The sequence below is a fragment of the Theropithecus gelada genome, chromosome 1, assembly GCF_003255815.1.
Source record: "Theropithecus gelada isolate Dixy chromosome 1, Tgel_1.0, whole genome shotgun sequence".
In the NCBI taxonomy this organism is placed as follows: domain Eukaryota; kingdom Metazoa; phylum Chordata; class Mammalia; order Primates; family Cercopithecidae; genus Theropithecus; species Theropithecus gelada.
The window spans coordinates 207,057,190-207,079,560 of NC_037668.1; the positions used below are offsets into that span (position 1 = coordinate 207,057,190).

The 22,371-nt window shown below is 39.8% G+C and overlaps 1 protein-coding gene across 1 annotated transcript in view; it reads right to left on the reverse strand.

Annotated features, from left to right (window-relative positions):
- PCNX2 (pecanex 2) overlaps positions 1 to 22,371 on the reverse strand; it is a 311,805-nt gene that overhangs the window by 238,935 nt on the left and 50,499 nt on the right. The window contains exons 9-10 of the mRNA XM_025356806.1: positions 14,136 to 14,271; positions 4,702 to 4,847 (exon numbers count right to left, since the gene is read on the reverse strand). Of these exons, the coding sequence (XP_025212591.1) occupies positions 4,702 to 4,847; positions 14,136 to 14,271 (282 nt within the window). The remainder of the gene's footprint in view (positions 1 to 4,701; positions 4,848 to 14,135; positions 14,272 to 22,371) is intronic.

The window sequence follows — 22,371 nt, forward strand, 5'->3', positions numbered from 1 at the left end:
AAAAAAAAAAAAAAAAAAAAAAAAAAAAAAAAAAAAAAAAAAAAAAGCTATACAAAGAGAATGAATGGTTATAAGCAGGGAAGATGCTATTGCAGTAACCAGATGAGAGATGAAATGGCTCAGACCAGGTGGTCATATTAACACTGAAAAGATGTAATAGAAACACTTGGAAGGAACAATGAAAGTAACTTCCTATAAGAGACTGAGTGTAGGTGTGAAAGGAAAGAAGACTCAAGGACAACTCCAAGATATTTAAGCAGAGAAACCAGAAGGATGGAGTTGTCATCACCTGAGATGGGGAAGACCACAAGTGGAGCAGGCTTGGGTGAGGGTGAGATGAAGAGCTCAGTCTTGGATGTGAGATGTCATCCTGATATCATGAGATGTCAATTTGGTAGTTAGATATAAAAGTCTGGAATTCAGGAGATGAGTCCAAGTTGGTGATACAAATCTGAGTGTTGTTGGCATATTAAAAGCCATGAGACTGAATGCCATCACCAAAGAAAAGAGGGCAGATAGAGAAAGAATGAAGACTAAGAGCTTTGCAGCCACTGGGGACTTCACCATTATAGGGTCAGGAGGCAGAAAAACCTGTAAATCTTCCCTTCCTACATAGCAGTGACCAGCAAGGCAGAAGGAAAACCAAGAGAATGCTGAGTCCTGGAAACCAAGAGAACCTCTACCAGGCAGGAGGAGAAATTAACTCTGTCAAATACTCCAAATGAGTCTAGTAATGTGAGAAGTAAAAGATAGAGTCAATGGTGACCCTGACAAGGGCAGGTTCAATGGAGTTTTGGGGTTGGGGGAGCCTGAATGGGACAGGATTATTAGAGAATGAAAGAAGAGCAAGTGGAAACAAACACAGGCAACCCTTCAAGGAGTTCTGCTGCAAAGAGGAGCACAGAAACAGGACAGTGGCTGGTAAGAAAGTGGGGTAAGACAGGATTTTTTAAAAAATACTTTAAGTTCTGGGGTACATGTGCAGAACGTGCAGGTTTTTTACATAGGTATACATATGCCATGGTGGTTTGCTGCACCCATCAACCTGTCATCTAGGTTTTAAGCCCTGCATGCATTAGCTATTTGTCCTAATGCTCTCCCTCCCCTTGTCCCCCACCCTCTGACAGGCCCTGGTGTGTGATGTTTACCTCCCTGTGTCCGTGTGTTCTCATTGTTCAACTCCCACTTATGAGTGAGAACATGCAGTGTTTGGTTTTCTGTTCCTGTATTAGTTTGCTGAGAATGATGGTTTTAAGGAGGATTTTTAAGGATGAGAGCTGTAAGTGTGTGTTCTCACGATAACAATGATGACAATTAGTTTAGTTTGAGAAGCATGAATGATTCCCTCTTTACTTGTCATATAGCCAGCTACCTCTCATATTTTACATCTGTTTGTGTGTTTCCTCCTCAGAAAAGCCTTTGCCGACTACCAGTTTGAACATCAGTGCCCTTCCCTCTCAGGTCTCTCTATCTCAGGCCTTTATGTGTTTCCTTCATGGCACCTATTACAGTTTTCTCCCCTCTCCCAGAAGAAAGTAAGTTCCCTGGGGGCAGAGACAATGGCTGTTTTATTCATCACTCCATACCCAGTGCCCAGTACAGATCTGAGCATGGAACAGGTGCTTTGGTTAATATTTGTTGAATGAATGAAATGTTGAAATGATGCACAGAAGGGCAACTTCTTATTTCAGATGTTAACCTAATCAACTAGATAAATGAAAATAAACCCTCAGTGTTTTTCAGGAAAGTGTAATGGCAAGATATGAAATAAGAGAATATAAATAAGAAGAATAGGACAAGTCCAGAAACATCTGAGTAGAATAGGTGGAGAACTGCAGGCAAATAGCTGGGACTGCAGTGACAGGAACCATGAAACTACTGCCCAAAGACTAAGAAAACATTTTTAAGGAAGAACAGCCTGACTCTAAGAGTTAAGTTGAAGAATGTCAGGCAGAATGCCTTAATCTATGGGAGTTTATTGCAATGATTAGTGCAATTTTAGTGCTTGTTACCCACTGATTTCTTCCGCTTCCTGCCTAGTCCTTACAGTTTGTTTTTATTATGCATATTACGCATTTTTACCCACCTTCCCAGATGATTCTGACCCACAGCCCTGTTTGGGGATTATGCTCTCCTTGCAAAGGTCCCAAACAGCTCGGTTTTTCTAGGTCAGTATTTTGGGTTCCTTCCTCCTTCCTCACTGTGAGTTGTGAGTTCATGTAGTCCCTGTCCTTATTTTAACTGACTCTGAACTGTAAAACCAGATCACCAGTCCTGCTAACAGATGACTTTAGGTAGGCTTATATGGCTCTGAATAAAAAGTGATATTGCCTCATTCTCAGCAAACTAACACAGGAACAGAAAACCAAACACCACATGTTCTCACTCATAAGTGGGAGTTGAACAATGAGAACACATGGACACAGGGAGGGGAATATCACACACCGGGGCCTGTCAGGGGGTGGCGGGCAAGGAGAGGGATAGCATTAGGACAAATACCTAATGCATGTGGGGCTTAAAACCTAGATGATGAGTTGATAGGTGCAGCAAGCCAGCGTGGCACATGTATACCTGTGTAATAAACCTGCACGTTCTGCACATGTATCCCAGAACTTAAAGTTAAAAAAAAAAATGATTTTGCCTATGAACTAACAGTCTAAATTTTAGTGTCTGGATTTGACAACATCTACTTTGGCTATCCTAATTTTATTTATTTTTAATTTTTCTTCTTTCTGGGAGCTGGGCCACATTCCAAATAATAATAGCAATTAGTATTTAAAGAACTCTTTCAATGACTAAATTAATTTAATCTTTACAACCTCCCTGTCGTATAGATTATACCCATTTAACAAACAGGAAACTGATGCACTGAAAGGTTTCATAGCCATCCTAAGATCACAGCACTAATAAGTCGTAGGGACCGGGTTTAATTCCCAAGGCTGACTCAAGTCCAGGGATTCCTCACACCAGCTGAAGGATCTATGGATAAGGAAATGATGCTATTTCTAGGTCATCCCTAAGCACAACATTAAAAAACCCATTGTGACTTGCCAGAAAGGTGATTAAAATAATAAAAACATAAGCTTTTAAAAAGTGTGATCATCCTCATCATCCTTCTTAGACCTCCAATGGATTTCCATTGAATTTTTGTCACCAAGTAGATTTTAAAATAACAAACAAATCCATAGATATATTTATTTTTGTTTTGATATGCAAGGTTAATGCAAGCTAGTCCAACTTTCAATAATTTCTTTTTAACAGAAAATAATTAATATTTCAAAAATGCCTCATTTATCAGAGTATACTATCTTGGATTATTAGTTAAGTATTAAATGTTCCTTCTAAGTGTGTGCCCCTTGGGTAACATAGTGTTGTTAGGAAAACCATTATAACTCCATTCCCTGACTTGTGGGTCCTGAAATTTACTGTTGTAATTTTGCACGACTATAGTTTTTTTCATATGTGATCACACTATTTAAGACATTACTATAACAACCAGTCACTGGGGGACCAATGACAACAAGACAGGCAATCGGGTTTTCCACTGCCCCCAAGGGCTGGCATTAAACCGTGAAACTCAGCAATTGCTTATGGCAGCATTAGTAATAGCATCTGAAATGTTCAAGCCAACCATGTAGTCAGTGCTACTCAGCCCTTGAACATCATAAACTGTTATGTGCAAATTCTGAGGTAGGCAAAGATACAAATGAGAAGCTCCCACTCCTTAGGCCCATCTCCATCATGTTTTTTTGGGGGGGGTCGGGGGGAGACTAAGTTTTGCTCTTGTTGTGCAGGCTGGAGTGCAGTGGCACAATCTCGGCTCACTGCAGCCTCTGCCTCCTGGGTTCAAGCAATTCTCTAGCCTCAGCCTCCTGAGTAGCTGGGACTACAGGCGTGCACCACCACACCCAGCTAATTTTTTACTTTTAGTAGAGATGGGATTTCACCATGTTGGTCAGGCTGGTCTTGAACTCCTGACCTCGGGTGATCCACCGGCCATAGCCTCCCAAAGTGCTGGGATTACAGGCATGCGCCACCATGCTCAGCCTCCATCATGTTTTAACTAATCTTAACTTCTCCTCCTCTTTCTCCCTACCCAGTAACCACAGCTCCAACCCCACAACATTTTGCTATATGGAATAGTGGTAGGAGGAGGTGAGAAAGAGAAAAGGGGATTAAAGGAAAAATTAACATTCAAACGAGTGTGCATCAGACACAAGTGAGCAATTAGAATCCAAGGTGTCCGGGAAAGAGGCAGAAATCACCCTACTTCATCTTCCCTCCTCTCCCCATGCCCACACCCAGTCAGGCCAGGCCCTGTGCTACAGATGGGCCTCAAGCTTTCCCACAAAACTGGGGCAAGACATGAGTACACCCAAGCATGCTACTGTGCCCAAACGAACCTTAAATACAAACCACTTCTTATTTCTTATTGTAACTATTTCTCATTATTTCTTATTAATACATTAATTTATTATTAATAAGACAGTTACGTATTGTAACTCTCTTATTTCTCATTGTAACTGCTAAACTACAATTTGTTAAGTTGTCAGGATCTTATTGCTTTGACTTTGGGTTGTCAGCAAAGGAAGTGCACAACCTGAAAATGTGCGAGTGACAATTTTCTCTTTGAAATGCAGTGGGCACTGTCGCGTGCCCGGTGTGCCTTCTGACAGCACATGTGCATGCTCAGTGGCTTACCGATCAAGTAACGCCAGCAAGGTCAGTCGATCGTACCAGACTTTAATCCACTTGCCAGGGAAAATGATAAATTTGTAAAACTGCTCTCGGTTAAATTTTCCTTGTGTTGAAGAACATGACGAGGCTTCCAGATCCTGACTCACATGCTTTTAGATACCAAAAGAAACAACAGAAAAAAGTGTTTCATGTTGTCATGCCATGGCCACAAATATATATATATATACCATAATTTAAAAATACAAAAAGCAGATGTTCAAATTCCGAAATATAAACCAACATATTTCAGTTAAAATAAATAAGAAAAGGATAATGATCAACAAAAAGGGTTTTTCTTACCAACACACTTCAATTCCTTTACAATGTACCATTAAAATTATGCTATTCATCACATCAAAATGCTGCTGCTCATTAAGGCCAAGAAACTGCTATAAAAATAGTTCTTACGAAAAGTAGGAATTCAATAAAAGATCTTAAATGACTTCACTTCTGAAAAGTGTGTTAATGTTGAGATACATATTCAAATTTTACTAAGAGCAAAAAGATTTTCATTGGGACTATCTAGGCTATTGGTGAAGCCCGCTATAAGAAAAACTGAACTATTTATTGAAAAAATTGAAATCATTCAAACTAAAATGTGGGGAAATTTAGACCCAGATATTAAAAGTTTTAACCCCTAATTCATCTCTGATTAGCTCTAATTCAGTGGAAAAGAATTCACTTTAAAAAAAAAATTAGTCTTCATTGATTTGTCTATTAACTACTTACTGAGGGACTCTTAGGAGCCTGGAACAAGGTTGGGAACAGGCAGTTTTCCATGCAGTCCCCCTAGTGAAGATGTTGGTAATAGAATGTGCTTAGTTAATCCTAACAGTGAGGTCCCAGATGAAGTGGGGAGCCTCCTATTGGACATCCCACCTGTGTTTTGTCTCCTGTTCTCGTGTACAGAAACTGTTAAAACCAAAGCTCCCATGCAGCTCCTCCTTCACTGTTTGACCATTTGCTTGTCACTTCTTGCTACCATCCTTAAGCCTTCTCTAGACACCCCAGCCCCCTTCAGAGCTTCTATTTCTAACCTCTATATATCTTTAACTGTGGTTGAAAAACAAATATCATAAAATTTGCCACCATAACCGTTTTAAGTTTAAAGTTCAATAGCGCTAACAATATTCACATTGTTGTGCAACAGATCTCTGGAATCTTTTCATCCTGCAAAACTGAAACCCTGTATCTGTTTAGCAACTCCCCATTTACCCTCCCCCCAGCCTCTGGTAACCACCATTCTCCTTTCTGTCCCTATGAATGTGACTACTTTAGGTGCCTCATGTAAATGAGATCATATAGTAGTTGAACCTTTTTGTGACGGGCTTATTTCACTCGGCATAGTGTCCTCAAGCTTCATCCACGTTGTAGCATGTGTCAGAATTCCCTTTCTTTTTAAGGCTGAATAATACTCCTTGTATGTATGTATCATGTTTTGTTTGTCCACTAATCTGTCAATGAATATTGAAGTTGCTTCCACCCTTTGGCTATTGTGAATAGTGCTGCTAGGAGCACAAGTGTGCAAATATCTCTTCCAGCTCCTGCTTTCAATTCTTTTGGATATACACTCAGAAATAGAATTGCTGGATTATTCTAATCTGTATTTTTGTTTGGTTTTGTCTTGCATTTTTCCAACATGGATTTAAGGTTCTGATTTCCCATAGGTCGACAAACATAAGACACAGGAGATTAAAAAGGGCAAAGACAAGAAAGGGATGAGTATGGGACAAAGAGCAGCGGCAGTGGCGCAGGTGACATCGGCTTTTAAAGGACTCCTACATTTCCCTTTGGCTTACAAAGCACAAGGTTATACATGGGCAGACTGCACAAGTTTTCTCCTAATTTAGGGGAAGTCACTGATGTCAAAGTGCCTGGCATGCATGGAGGCAGTGCAGCTGCTTCATTAGAGGCCACTGCAGAACTCTCCAAGAAAGCAAATTTTACCATCTCTCCATTTCCAGATGCTAATCTGCTTACTCAGCCTATGGAAAATGGAGTTATTCCGGATATCAAATATTAATGCAAAAGGCATCTACAGGGAAAGTTGATCCATCATGAAGGCAATATACAGGATGAGTTGGACTGAATGATAACAGGAAAGTTGAGATTGTAAGTGCTGCTTGTGCCTGGAATTCTATTTCAACACAGAAGAGAGCTTTGTGGAAACTGCCTGGTGTCCTCTCAGCAGGAACAGCTTCTTTGCATGATGATGAACTTGTGGTTTATAGTAAACCTCTCCCCACAAAGGAGTCCTTTTCCTTGAAGCCACATGGACAAAGAGTGTAAATAAGAATTAGGTGCACAGGAGCCCATGGTTTACTGTCCTTGTTATGTAAGAATCCATGTATGATGCATAAACAGGTCAAGGGTAAGCAACAGCTAAGATGAGAGCATTCCTTCCAATAGGAAGAAAAATGCCTTCTTAAGGTGGGGTTTCATTTGATATGCTTAGCTGTTAGGAAAGGTCAGTATGTAAAAAATTACATGAAGACTATGCCTGCATCTTTTAAAAAACTTATTAAAGATTCCAGCATACTGTGTTGTTTATTGCTGCTTAAATGAAAATCCTTGCTTAAAAAAAATCCTCAAAAATTAATGAAAAAAAAAAAGATTTGACTTCTTTTATGGGAAAAAAAGGTTCATAAAATTTTATTTTTTACCTTCGATATCCAAGAAGCCCAGAGCTACATGTTTTGGTGAATAACAGCAATTATTCTTGGACTATTTTCTGGTACCAAATTCAAATTCAAATTCAATTTCTCATCATTTTAATATCATTCATGTTTTCACTCATCGAACAAAATAGTTACTGTGTAGATTATATAAACCAAATGCTATATGTAATATATGTTGAAAATTGAAAACATAACAAGAGAGAGTTTCCACCTTACAGGGGTTTGGAAATTTCTGGGAATAGGCGAGCAAACCAGTCATGATAACATCATCACACATGCATAAACGCATCTACATCTGTGTCTATCTCTGGAGAGAGAAGTGAGTCACCAGAGAGTGTAGGACTGACATCCCGGAAGAGGGCATGGAGTAAAGGGGTCTTGGGCATTCCCTGGAGTGCATCAACAATTAAGGGGCTCGCATAATTGCGGACCCTCAGTGGAGTCTGAGAAGGAGCTTCATATTCATCACTTTTATCTTTCACTGTAAGTGATCTAAATAATGAAAAAATAATGAATGCGTGGACAAACTGACAAAAAAAGACATTTATGTCTCTGATTCATTAAACCTTGCCAAAGAATGATTATGTTGCATTGCCCAGTAAGTTGGGCCTGCAAGTTTAATTCTATGATTCTCAGAAAGAGCTTAGGAAAGGGGAGGACAAAGGAAAGGATAAAAGTTGAACTTAGGTTCTTTTTAAAAAGCAAGATAATTGCATTTACATACACTCCTCATATGGATTAGTGTTTATATCATAATATCCAATGTTCATTTAATGAATCTGAATTATCAAGAACAACTTACATTATTGTCAGTATATTCTTCTTAAGAAGGCAGGGAAGGACAGTGTATCTTTTAGAAATATTTTGGGCGGAATTTTTGAAATCTAAGTATAAAAGACTATGCCTTCTGAGATACCTGAGAAATTCTACTGCTCAAATAATGCTACTTTCAAGAGTTCCAGATAACAAATAAGATTTTTTGATGATATTAGTAACTGCCACCAACTAGTAAAGTCATAATTTTGCCATATATTATCTCTAATCCTTGAAAGATCACAATAGTTCAGTTTCCTAAAAGAAACTGAGGCTCTGAGAGATTAGGCCACTGGTCCAAGGTCCCAGATTAGGAAGAGATTTGCTGGAAGCCAAAGTCTGGGTTCTTTCTACAATCGTGCTTAAGGGGGCCCAGGTGAATCGACACATCAAGCAGTGCTCATCAGTAAAGAGAAAGCCACTTTCACAGCAAAACAAATAGAGTTCAAGAGACAATACATATAGTCTAATTGTGAAAGAACAAGTTAACAACACAAATTTGAAAATGGAAACTGGCAAAAATAAGATGGGGAATAATGGATTACAAATAATATGTTATTTAAAACAAACTTAAAGTCAGGTTTGTGATTTTGAGAATGAACCATATCTAATAAAAACTAAAATAGATATTATACCCTGTTATGTGAAAGAGAGTAAGTGATCAGCTCTACAGAACCTCCCCAAAGTCTGAACAGGCACAAATGGATTTAAATTATTGGCCTCTTTTTTGTGGGGGGATATTGAAAATTAAATTAGAGGTTCTCCAGTTCTCAGAAGGTATCTGTAGATTTTACCTGAAAGGGCAGGGAAAAGGGAGGAGTAGAGGAGTGAACAGTAGACAGAAGAAAAGTGGTCCTTTGGGAAACTATGTGTAACTCCTAACAGCTATCAAGCTCAGCACTGGGAAGGAACGGTTGGTAGGGACTCTGTTTGGTGTCAGAAGTGGGATTGTGAGAAATCACAGCAGTGGCTGCCAAGGGGGATATGAGCACTGGAGGCCCTAATAGTGACAAAAGGGCAACTAGGAAGGAACACTGGATCAGGGTCCCTTCGATGCCCCAAGTTCCAGTACTCTCTGCACTGCAGCTTCCTTAGATATTCAACCCCCAGATGAAATAATGCCTACCCTGAAGACTTCTCTTAAAGATAAAATGACATCAAATATGACAGCACCTAGCCCAGTGCCATACACATAACTTGTGTTCAAAACATACAAGTGGAATGTGAATTATATCTGGATGTGAACAAAACTTTGAGGGATGAAACATATTTTTTTTGAAAGTAGAATGATACTATTATAACAGTGGCTATGTTTAGCAGCCAGAATTCATAACAAACCATGTAGATTCTAAACCTATTACAGAGAGCCTCTGACTTACAATGATTCAACTTATGATTTTTGAACTTTACAATGCTGTGAAAGGGATAAGCATTCAGTAGAACATCAGTAAGTGATATGAGATAGTCAATACTTTATTATAAAATAGGCTTTGTATTTGATGATTTTGCCCAACTGTTGGCTAATGTAAGTGTTCTGAGCATGTTTAAGGCAGGCCAGGGTAACCTATGATATTCAGTAGGTTAGATGTATTAAATGCATTTTCAACTTATGATATTTTCAATTTATGATGGATTTATAGGGACCTAAACCCATTCTAAGTTGAGGAGCATCCGTATTTAAATGAACTTCTGAACACGATAAATGAAAAAGATGCAAATGTTACTTTTTCTTTTTAAAGTATTAATATACTTTCAAATAAATGAATATATGATGAAAAATAAATGTTATGATATTATAATTGATGTCTCATCTCTTTCATCTCTATAATTATTTCAACTGTTTCATCTTTTAGTAAATGCCAATATTCTTATAAGTTCTTGTTAATGTTTTAATGATAGTAAATTGTGATGTAAATGCTGCCTTTATATTTATCTAGAATAACAGTCAGCCAGGCCTAGTACTGTGCTCATCTTTGCAATTCTCACCAGTTCTCATCAGTTAGGACCAATGAAATGCTTGACCTTCACATATCCATAAGATAATAATAATAATGCCACTATCATAGACTTGCACAGAGCTTTAGAGTTTACAAAACACTTTTACATACAATACTATCTCATTTTTTAATGTAAGACAAGCTGAATGAGTTGGAGACTATATCCGGTTAAAAGTAAATGGAAGCAGAAAATGCTGTATTCCTACAGATCCTATGCTGCCCTTGGGGAGACTGCACCTGCCTCTCAACCAGCAGTGTAATAAACAAAATGTTTCCAGGTGATTACTCAGGTACTGCCCCATAACATATTGGGACAATGTAAGATTTTAAAAACCATGGTAATGAGTCTACAGAATATACTCTGTGGGGTTAGAAGCACATGATGGATAAACTTAGTGACAGAGAAGTACAAGTTTATAATATGGATTCATGCAACATTTTTAATTGGTAATATTCAAAACCCCTGAATGCCAATCTTGAGTTCAAACAACAGGTTTTCACCAATTCCAACCATATATATATATATATATATGGTTGGAATACACACACACACACACACACACACACATATATATATAAAGTGACCAGCCCTTCATAAAAGTGACAGCCCTTCCTGGGAGCTCCCCTTTCAGGGACACTTCATTCTCCACACACATACTGTATTTGTACCAGGGAGGAATTTCAGAAAAGTCTTTCTCTGGCCTTGGCTCACCTCCTGACCACCCGCCCATCAGAGCCTGCAGAATTCCGTCCTCTGCTAGAAAGCGCTTGCGGAAAGTTGCAGGGGAAGCACTCTCAGAGCTCATGTGCTGCACTTGAAGGAGGGGCAGGGAGAATGGGGGAAGGAAGGGATTCAAGTCTTGTCTTCAGAGCCTTACCTCCAGCTTACTTTTGCTAGTCTCCTTCTGAGAAATAGCTCCCCTGTGCCTCCAGGCTCCAGGAACACTGAGCACACCTGCTTTCAGCCTCACCTCCAGGTCCCTTTGGCCAGGTCGTTTCTCTGTCTAGATACTCTTATCTCCTTTTATTCGGTTAACTTCAACTCATCCTCCACATTTCAGCGGAAGTGTCACGTTGTGAGGAAGCCTCTCTGATCCCCTGTTTCCTGGCCTAGAGCTTCTCCTGTGTCCCACACCACTAGAGCCTATTCTAATCAGAATTCCTGTTGTATAGAGTTGAATTGGTTGACTGGCTGTTAAACATTGTAGGCAGGGACTGAGATTTTTCACCATTGTATACCAAGCTTCTAGCACAGGACTGCAGGCATAGCCAGCCTACAGCAAATATTTGTTGGATAATGAGTAGAAAACCTATTTAATTTTTATTTTGTGGCTGAAACCTAATTTAATTTCCTGGTGATATCAGTTATATTTAGAAATCAAATAGTAGAACTACATTTTTTTCCCAGTATGAGACTTTGTAAATATTTTCTTAGGGTCTAAACATGAGCTTGGTTAGCAATCTTCATTTTTCCTCTTCCATACCCATATACAACAGAATATAGAACTTTAAAATTTTTTACTTAAAGTAAGTTTAAATTGTTGAAGCAATGAATTTGGTTAAGTGTCTAACAATAAAACACTACAGATGAGTTGAGTTTTTATGCATCATCATGCCATTTATAGGATTACAAATGTAAAACAAGGAATGGCAGGACTGTTTCTGATTTATTCTTTCAGTATTTACTTATTTTCAAGTTTCTGCTCTAACTGGGATATTTTTGAGATATTAAATCAATAGATGTATACCTTTGATAATCTAAAGTTTCTAGTTTCCTCTAGTTCTGCTACTCATGAAATCAATGGCATTCACATCTTTCCAAGCTCTCCTGATACTTTCATGGAACCTTCTTGAAGGTTCAACACTAATGTTCTGGAGGGTAGTAGGGAGTGAGCGCTTCCCTGGGCCTATCACGGGGAAAATGCAAGTTTCTCAGGAAAGCCTGCGTTCCACAGGGCCCCCACATACTAGGGCTGGGGTGAGAACTATGTTCTGGCAGTTGGGGGTGGAGCTGGGCAGAGCTCACAGACCTCATACAGGCTAACAGTGTGAGCAGAACACGGCTAGGGCAAATGGCAGGGTCTCCCGTGGTCAGTGAATGGCAGATCCAACACCTCACCCAAACCAGGCAGGTACAACACACAGTACACCCGGTGACTGGGCTGAGGGGATGCTCCCCTCCCCGGAAGGGCCCCTCCCAGGTCCACTTCCAACCACAGGTTTAGGAATCCTATCCCTTACACACAGAGGCCCTGGAAAGGAGGAGAAGGAGAGCCTGAATACATGAAAGGGAGGCTGCTTCTTTGAATAAATTAAACACTTGTTCACACAGAAACTCCAAGCCTGAAAGGGCTGAGTTACCCTAATTAGCACTTTTTTTGTTTGAGAGAGGATCTCACTCTGCCACCCAGGCTAGAGTGCCGTGGTGCAGTCATAGCTCACTGCAGACTTGAACTCCTGGGCTCAAACCGTCCCCCCACTTCAGCCTCCCAAAGTGTTGGGATTACAGGCGTGAGCCACTGTGTCTGGCAATTAGCACTTCTAAGTTAAGTCGTCCCTACACTCCCCACATCAACAGGAATAAGAACTCAGAGCAATACGTGGTCAGCTAAAAGGTAACTCAACATTTTCTTTGCACAGTTGAGTAATGGTGTATAAATTTCAACCCATTGTATTTTGTGTGTGTGTGTGTGTTTGTTGGAGACAGAGTCTCGCTCTGTTACCCAGGTTGGAATGCAGTGGCACGACCTTGGCTGATTGCAACCTCTGCCTCCGGGGTTCAAGCGATTCTCGCGCTTCAGCCTTCCAAATAGCTGGGACTACAGGCATGTGCCACCATGCCAGGCTAATGTTTGTATTTTTAGTAGAGATGGGGTTTTGCCATGTTGGCCAGGCTGGTCTTGAACTCCTGACCTCAAGTGATCCATCCACCTTGGCCTCCCAAAGTGCTGGGATTACAGGCGTGAGTCACTGCAGCCAGCCACATTGTATTGTTGAGCATCCTTTGGAAAAATGTGGCTAAGCAATCAAAAACATATATATATATATAAAAAATTATTTTTTCAAAGATGAGCTTTTCTAGAATGAACTGAAACATTTCCAGGAAAAAGGTAGACAGAAATAAAGAAACTTGACACTCACATGACATCACCCCATCTACAATCCTCTTCTCTCAATATGTACCAGTGGAAACCAATCTTTCTTCAAGGCCTAACCCAAGTATTTCTTCTTCTAAGAAGCCGTCCCCATTCCCCCTCCAAAATGCCCAAAATTGAATCTGCAGCTCTAACTTCACGTCTGGGTGTTTCACTAATCTCCCATGTTATCTCTGGCTTTTAATCCTTGGCTCTGCCTCCCAAGAGTCTTATTAAAGGTTGACTGGATAAATGAATGAACATTAATAAGTTATCTCTTAGTAACATAATGAAAGGCTTCACATTTTTAGACCTCTTGAGGATAATGTCACTTGCCCCAAGAATAAAGTCTCCCTTTAAGTCAAATATTTAAGAATCTTTGAATATTAAATATACAAGGCAATAATACATTTTTTTTTTAAAAAAACAGATACTTTGCAAACCATGGGCGAAAAAGGCAACCTAATCCAGTGAGCTCCTGTGAGACTTACGCATCCCGGCAACCAAAGATCAATGTGCATGAATTTCTAATGCATTTGAAAAGCAACTGAGACAGTGGCAATCCTGTTAATATCAACCCAAGGTTAGCTGCTATCTCTCTGATTTCTTTTCACATTCAGTCAGTAGACTGCCTTGTAGTGATATATCAACAACCCAGTGATGCAAAACTCAGGGAAAGAGCTGACTAATCCTGTCAGGTAATCCAACCTGGAAAAAGGTTTTAAGATCCCCTGTTTCTAGAATATCCACAAACAGCAATTCTGGCATGTACGTACCCGTGGGGTTTCTGACTGGGTCCTGCGAGCCACCATCAGTAACAGCTGTTGCTGAAGGGCACTGACAGCAGGGTCCCCAGAAGATGGATCTTGACTCTCAGAAGTTGTGGTACTGGAGGAGCTGACCTGCATCTCTCTGAGGGTGGGCAAAACAAAAGCTTTGGTTACCTGGCGATACCACAAGTCATCTATTTATTATACACAAACACAAGAACAATAGGAATGCCCAAAGCAGGTATTGGATGAGTCTTCACAACCTTACGTAGAGAGTTACAAGTTTAAAATTATGTATACAAGGCTACCTTCAGGGAGAAGGTCAATTACCCTGCATACATTGAAATTACTCAGGCTGCTCAGGGTTGCAGTGTGTCATAGGGCAGGTGGGTAGATGCCTGGTGTTCTACAGATGACAAACTTACATTTGTTACATACTTAATGGGTGGGGAGGCCTTAGTAACAAGTTCTAGCCTCACATTTTGTAAAAACAAATAGTGGGCTTGATAATTCTCCAGATACCAACCAGGAAGAAACAGAGACTAACACCTCTACTAACTGGCTGCATCTCCTCTCCACCACAGCCCAAAGCACAGTAAGTACATATTAGACAAAAGAAATGTCTTGGGTAATTGATCAAGAGGACATTATGGAATTAGTTGTGATCTGTATATAAAATAGTTTTATTATCTTTAATCACACACAGATTGGCAAGACTGAAATTAACAGTAAGCAGTCTCAATCCTGGCATTTTTTTCCTTTGGCTCAGAAAGCAAAAACTAGGACATACTTCTCTATCTGATTTCCTAGCAGGGTACCTATAACTTTTAGGACACAATGGTGCTGCCTACTCAACAGGCATTTCTCATAGAATGTCTGCTAACATAACTCCATCTTATTAAGTCATCCAAGACTGTGTGCTTTGGAAGAGACATGAGGTCCTTCCCTAGCCCCAGGGAAAAATCCTGGTCTCTAAGCCATTCACTCTGGCCAGAGCTTGGCTTTGGAATGAGAAAGAAACACAATTCTAAGAGGTCACTGAGGAGCAAAGAAGAGTTGGCTGGGAATAAGAGAGCTCTTGGACAAAATTTTCTATCGTTCTTAAGTAGTAACAAAAGTAAAAGACAGTCTTTCTCCAGGCCTTTGCATGATTCATGAACAATAAATACTGCCATCGTGAAGGAAAAACTTGAGGACTGGAGAGCTCAGTGATGGAAGGGAACTAGTTTTTTGATGACAGCATTAAACCTCTGAATTCACCAACCTTGAACAGACCATATCTTTGGGCTTCTTGTGTTCTGACATAATACATCTCATTGTGCAGCCCATTTTGTTACATAAGGTTACTTGTAGCCCAAATCACACTAATACAGGCTCCTTAAGAATGCAGATGTTACAGTAACATAATTCTCTTCTGATTTATAATCTATACCTTTCATGATAAAGTTTCTGCAATCTTTTGGATCTTTCTTTTTCCTAACTCCTTCCTATCATACTCATAAGCATACCAATAGTTATTCTGTGTGAATGGTGTTCAAAATACTGTCATAGAGCTGGGTGCAGTGGCTCATTCCTGTAATCCCAACACTTTGAGAGGCTGAGGCGGGAGGACTGCTTGAGCCCAGGAGTTCAAGACCAGCCCTGGCAACATAGTGAGACCTAATCTCTACAAAAATAGAAAAAAATTAGCTGGGCGTGGTTGCACACGCCTATAGTCCCAGCTACTTGGGAGGCTGAGGTGGGACACCACTTGAGCCTGGGAGGTCTAGGCTGCAGTGAGCCATGATAACGCCACTGCACTCCAGCCTGTGTGAACAGAGTAAGATCTTATCTCAAAAAAAAAAAAAAAAGCAACTTTCATATACACATGTAAATAAACAAAAACTTCAATACATTCAATAAAGTCTTCCTATAAAGAACCACTTAGGAAACATAACATGATAAGGTTAGGGTTTAGGAAATGAACCGGGTAGAGTAAGTATGTGGAGTTTGAAAACTTAAAAAATCCTATGCTTCCATTATTTAATGCTTGCTCCTAAAACAGTGCTTTTCCTTCTTGTCTATGTTAGTGGCATAATCTCCGTCACTAACAGAGAAAAAGATTAGTTAGATTTATAAAAAACAATGTTAATTCAAACTCTTCTGCGTTGTACAGAAGCCGCTGAGTAACGTAACTCTGTCATTTCACATCGAAATACAATAGAACTGAAATTTCATTGTTGACACAAATTCAGAGACATCTTAAATGGAGCACATGCCAGAACTTCACTAAAACCAAAAGATTAAGCTAACTACATTGTAGGTAAGGTAGGTAATGATCGTAAATAGGCAAGAGTGGGAAAAGAAATGTATGCTTCTGTGAAAAACGTAGAAGGTGTACAGCACCCTCTATTGCTAACTGAAATAAACTAAGAATTGACTACGACATCATGTGTAAGGAACGGCTGTTTTAGAGCAGTCTTCCTCCTACTAAGGCGTCCTGCTAGGATACATGATACAAAAGGAAGTGTCAATCAATAGACATCAGGTTATTTTTCCATATTTCTTAGTACATTTCTGATTGTAAAATAATAATAAACATCATTTTCCTATGTAAGTCATTTAAATATCCTTTAAAAAATCTATGAGTTGATTTTCTATTTAAAATCTTTTGGGTCAGTTCTAGAATTAAACAGAACTAGGTTAAAGTATTTCTCTACTACTTACTATCTGTGACTATAAGCATGTTGTCTTCCTACCTTGAATCCTCCCTATAAAATCAGGTAGATATTTTCCTCATAGGGATCATTGTGAAAACTAAACCAGACTATGTACATAAAGCAGTGAACATTGCCTTTCATATATTAGGCACTTCATAACCATCCCTGACCCTTTTTACTCTTTTCTGTTGATATAGGACTTGACTTTGCTTATTCTTATATTAAATAGTAACATAACTCCTATGCTTTTACACAAATACTATATTAATTTCAGGTGTCTCTGTTAGCAGGCATGGGGGAAGAGTATTTTGCCCTCAACTCACACCTGATTCTCCTTATTTTATAAAGACAGTCTCAAACAGCATATTAACTTCCCTCTTAATTAACCTCTTTTATAAGGTTTGAGTATTCTAGACAAGGCATGAGCATATTAAGAAAGATTCTCTTCTGAGCTTCATGACTGGTATATGTCTGCATCAGAAACCTGTATTGTCATCTGTATTCTCATGTGTATGTGGGCTCCCCATTTGGCCAGGAGGAAATGGTTACATGCTTACAGTAAGCATTGCTCAAATGGAGATGTTTCCCTATGTGATATAATTCTCTGATGTCCTGATAGTGTAGTTATAATCCATGTGCACCAGCCTGCCCACCCAAGCACCAAAGAGACGACGATGCCCACAAAAATCACTGACATGGACAGGTGGACAGGAGTGCAATCTCTGAATAATTCCAAAGTCTATGTTCTTTGCTTGTGTCTCTTCTCCGAGTATTTGCTGGTTATTCTCTCGCATCTTTTGAAGTTATAGACTGTAAGCATCCTAATCATCTAGAAACACAATGTCTTAGTAACTTAAAGCCAAAGATTTTCCCACATTAATACATATAAAGTGAAAGCGTAAAGTTTCAAGAGGCATTTTCTCTTCCTCCAAAACAATAATGGCAATGGAAATATCCCAAGCCTGTAGTAACTATTCTGTGAACTGCAATACACGATACTTAGCACATCTGGTCTCAATTATCCCATTCTCTGGTGAATCTTTGGTAAATTAGTTTGGTTCAGGGCTATAGCAGAGATAAGTTTATTTAAGTTAGATTGAGCTCCAAGCAATAGCAGAAATAGTGACTAATGGTGGAAACTTTTAAAAGTGCTGCCACTAGAAAGTAATAAAGATGGGCCTGGGGCTAGAATCTAGCCTGGGCCAGAAGAGTGGACTCCTATATGGAAACAGTTGGGTCTCAAATTGACCATGACGATATTCCACCACACTGGACTCCCCAGATTTTCACCATCTGAGTTTCTACAAGTAACAGACAGTCAAAATACATGTGCTTCTTCTACACCGTCTCACTGATGTTGGAAAAACATTTCCTGAACTTCTTCATCTTCCCCAGAGTTTAAAGACGACAGCCCACCACTCTCAGGGAGGGGGCCTCCCTTTTTCTGCCTCTTCCCTTGTTTTTCAGGCTTCCTCCGGGGACATGGGCACGAGGCCCACAGAGGGACACAGACATGAAAGTCGCAGCAACATGTTCAGTATGTAGGATGTTTAACTAAAGCAGCACTGTTCTGCAAACCATAACCTGTTATTTTGAATTGTTTTACAGTCGGCAAAAACCTCTTCTTTTATGTTACAGCAAAATTTGTGTGAGTATCAGAGAAAAAGGCAGCGACACCGTGGAAGTGAGGCAAGGCCGGGAGCATGGGGCCTGACTGCCATCATGTGGCGGCAGTGGCTGTGGCCACCGGAAGAGATCCACACTGAGTGGCAGGGCCAATTTTCAGGCTTTCAGAGAAGATGCCCCAGAGAACAAAATCTTTCCAGAATCAACCTCACAAACCTTTTGTCCTTATGACTCTATGCCTGGGTGAAAGTACAATCTCTTTCTAATATGTCTAAGAAAACAAGATAAGAATGACAGCGAAAGGAGCAAAGAGTAAAGAGTGAACGCCAAAAAGAGAGGACATGGAAATTTGGGAGGGCAGACGCTATTCCAAGGCAGACCCAGGTGATCATCTACCTCTTGCCAATCTTTTTCACCTCCGTGTGATCAAAGGCACCAAGAAACCGCAAAAGTTTTTTAAATTTGAAGCAGCAAATATCTGTCTCTCTACTACCCAAATTAAGTGAGTGAGGCAGCTATATGCGTACCTCAAATATTTGTAATAAAAGATGAAATTTCCAAACTATCATTGAATGGTACATGGTACTGGGTATATCTAATACTGAGAGAAGTTACAACGTTTTACTCTTCATTTTGAATATCTAGTTGACTTGTTTCGTTGCCCCACATTCCTGCTCAGCTATTCCAAACCAGAGTGTCACTATTATTTATTCTGACTAAAGTTAAAAACCCAGTCTAAACAGACACGATTACTTCTTGCTGCTTTCTGCCTGCTTATCTTCTCTGGGAACCAGGTAGATAATTAAATATTGTGGCTTTAGAGGACTTTCCTGAAAGTTAATCCCAATAAGTAAGAGGTCTTTTTGAGATAAGGGTCAGAGAAGCTGATAATGTCAACAAAAGAGTAAGAACTCTGAGGAGGTAGTAAAGATTAAGTACAGGGCTTCAGTCCACCTTTGGAGTATGGTACACAGCGGGATTAGAGATTTAGGGCAGCTTTCAAACATAAGCCTAATTTATAAACTGAAAATATCTGCTTCAATCTTTGCTACAATAATTCAAAAACAAAAGCCATGAATAAGTGAATTCACATAAATATTTATATTACCATCCTACTCTATTTTTTAAATAAAAACAAGTTGAAGTTCCATCCTTGATAAAAAAATTCCCCAAAAAAGTCCTGCAAATGAATTTGCTACAGAATGACTCTTCCATTCAGAAGAGTACCATGCCTACTTTATGAGTTATAGATCCTCAAAATGAATGTAAATATCATGTCTTTCCAATCAGATTTCACTGGGGAGCAGATGATATGCATTTTGCATGCATTTCCATTAGATTGTTTATGACACTGGAAAAGCCAGATTCATACGGAAACATGGTTATAGATTGTTCATAGAAGAACGTTCTGCTATATTACTTGGATTAATTTATACACAAAGAAATATAAATATTTGCTGAACAAAAAAGAGAAACCGTCAAGCTTTAATTACAAGATCTACTGAGTAGTAATAAAAATTCACTCTGCAACAAACCCTTTGCACTCAAAAACACATTTCAACTTTCTAAGCAGCTTCACCTCCAACTTCCTAGGCAGATTGCCTACTTCCACTTCGGTTTTCCAGGCAGATTAGCAATTCCAACTTTCCAGGCAAATTAGTTCATTTTGGCTCTGAACTATTGAATCAATCTTGTGTTCTGGGTAATAAAATACTCAAGTGGATTTATCCTCTGGCAGTTTTTCCTACTAGCAATTCTAAAGGCTGCAATTCAAGTTGTAGTTTCCTCATTCCAGTTTCTGGGGAAAGCAGAACTGTGCCAGCTAATGTTACCAAAGGTACCTGCTCTATGGGCAGCTATCGTACAAGCGGAAAATGCTGTTGTGTTTCTGCAGCAGTCCACAAGAACTGCACTGGTTCCCACAGCGACAGTGAGGCCACGGAGAGAAGTCTGTTTCCTCTCCCGGTTTCCTTCAGGAATCCCCAAAGAGACATGAAGTTACATTACTAACAATTCCCTATTCATACTTGGGAGTCAGGGATATAAAACTGTCCCATGGTAACAAGGCTGAACAATAGCTAAGAGGAATGGCTTTTTTGCCAATAATAAGAATCAGTCATTTAATGGCCCAGTTGGAGACAATCCCAGCCACTGAAGTCACCTCATAGGGAAAAGCCTGCTTTTCCAATATATCTTCCATGGCTGAATGACTTACAGCCCCAAGTAGGCATCCTTCCAAGTTCAAAATCAAAGTTTATGTTTACTGTAATAGAAGAACTTAAAATCTAATTGCATTAAAAGCCAAGGACATCATATTAAAGGACCTACTCTAAAATTATACATGCCAAGATGTTGGAACACAACAGGTTAATAAGGGGAATGCCTTCAAATCACATAAACCAACTCATAAAGGACTAGAGGAAAGGCTTCCACCTGGCCCAAAGTATTTTTGTTATATAAAATCGGGTGTTTTGTTATAAAAACTCAAGAAACAAAAGTCAACATCTTTTGGTATATCAAGTCACAGTGCACTTTACCTGAAGTCCTTCTGCTTCTATCCAAAGATAGTAACAACAGCCAACATTGACTGAGGGCCCTCTATGGCAGGCACTGTCCTAAACGCTGCATGTGTACTATCACATTTAATTTTTTTTTTTTTTTTTTTTTTGAGACGTAGTCTTGCTCTGTTGCCCTTGCTGGAGTGCAGTGGTGTGATTTTGGCTCACTGCAACCTCTGCCTCCCAGGTTCAAGTGATTCTCCTGCCTCAGCCTCCCAAGTACCTGGGATTACAGGTGCATGCCACCACACTCAGCTAATTTTTGTATTTTTATTAGAGACACGGTTTCACTATGTTGATTCGGCTGGTCTTGAACTCCTGACCTTGTGATCTGCCTGCCATGGCCTCCCAAAGTGCTGGGATTACAGGCGTGAGCCACCATGCCCGGCCCACATTTAATTTTTAAAGCAAACCAGTGAATTATTACAGAGGTATTATCTGCATTTTTTTTGTTAGAAAATGGATACTTAAGATGGTTAAGCAAGTTGCACAATGTCAAACAAAAAGTAAATATCAGTGCTGGAATTTGAACCCAGATAAGTCCGAGACAAAATTTGTGTTCATATAGCTAGATACTAAACCTCTGATTTCAAGGAAGTAAAATTCTCAATGTCAGATTTTCCTCTGTTTTTAGCTTTCATACAGACAGAGAAAATTGTTTCCTTATGAACTAATAAAACACAGGGCTGGACTGGGCGCGGTGGCTCATGCCTATAATCCCAGAACTTTGGGAGGGTGAGGAGGGCAAATCACTTTGAGTCCAGGAGTTCGAGACCAGCCTTGCCAGCATGACAAAACCCCATCTCTAGTAAAAATTAGCCATGTGTGGTGGTGTGTGCCTATAATCTCAGCTACTTGAGAGGCTGAGGCAGGAGAATTGCTTGAACCCAGGAGGCAGAAGTTGCAGTGAGCCAAGATCACGTCAGTGCACTCCAGCCTAGGCCACAGAGCAAGACCCTGTCCCAAAAAAAAATAAAAATAAAAATAATAAAAACTCAGGGCTGGAAAATTTAATTTGAGTCTCTACCTCTGATTTCTATGTAGATTGGTTTAAAACGGGTCATTTTACAGGTTTCATTTTACTGTACTTCCCCACTTATAAAAGGAGGAGATCACATTCTGTGTTCAAATGCGTTGATCTGGCAAACTGCTAGTGCTTTGGCTCTCCCTCTAACCGTCCCATCAAAGATGAGGGATTTATTTGTTGAGGTCGTTTTGATAATCCCACATTCATCAGGGTTGTTTCGCTCTGCACATAGATTCCCATCACTCCTGCTGCATAGAGAACAAACCACACTCCTCCACCAGTTTCATGTGCCCCAGGGCCCTACTCGGCCCCTCCTGTTTAGCTTCTCCTGC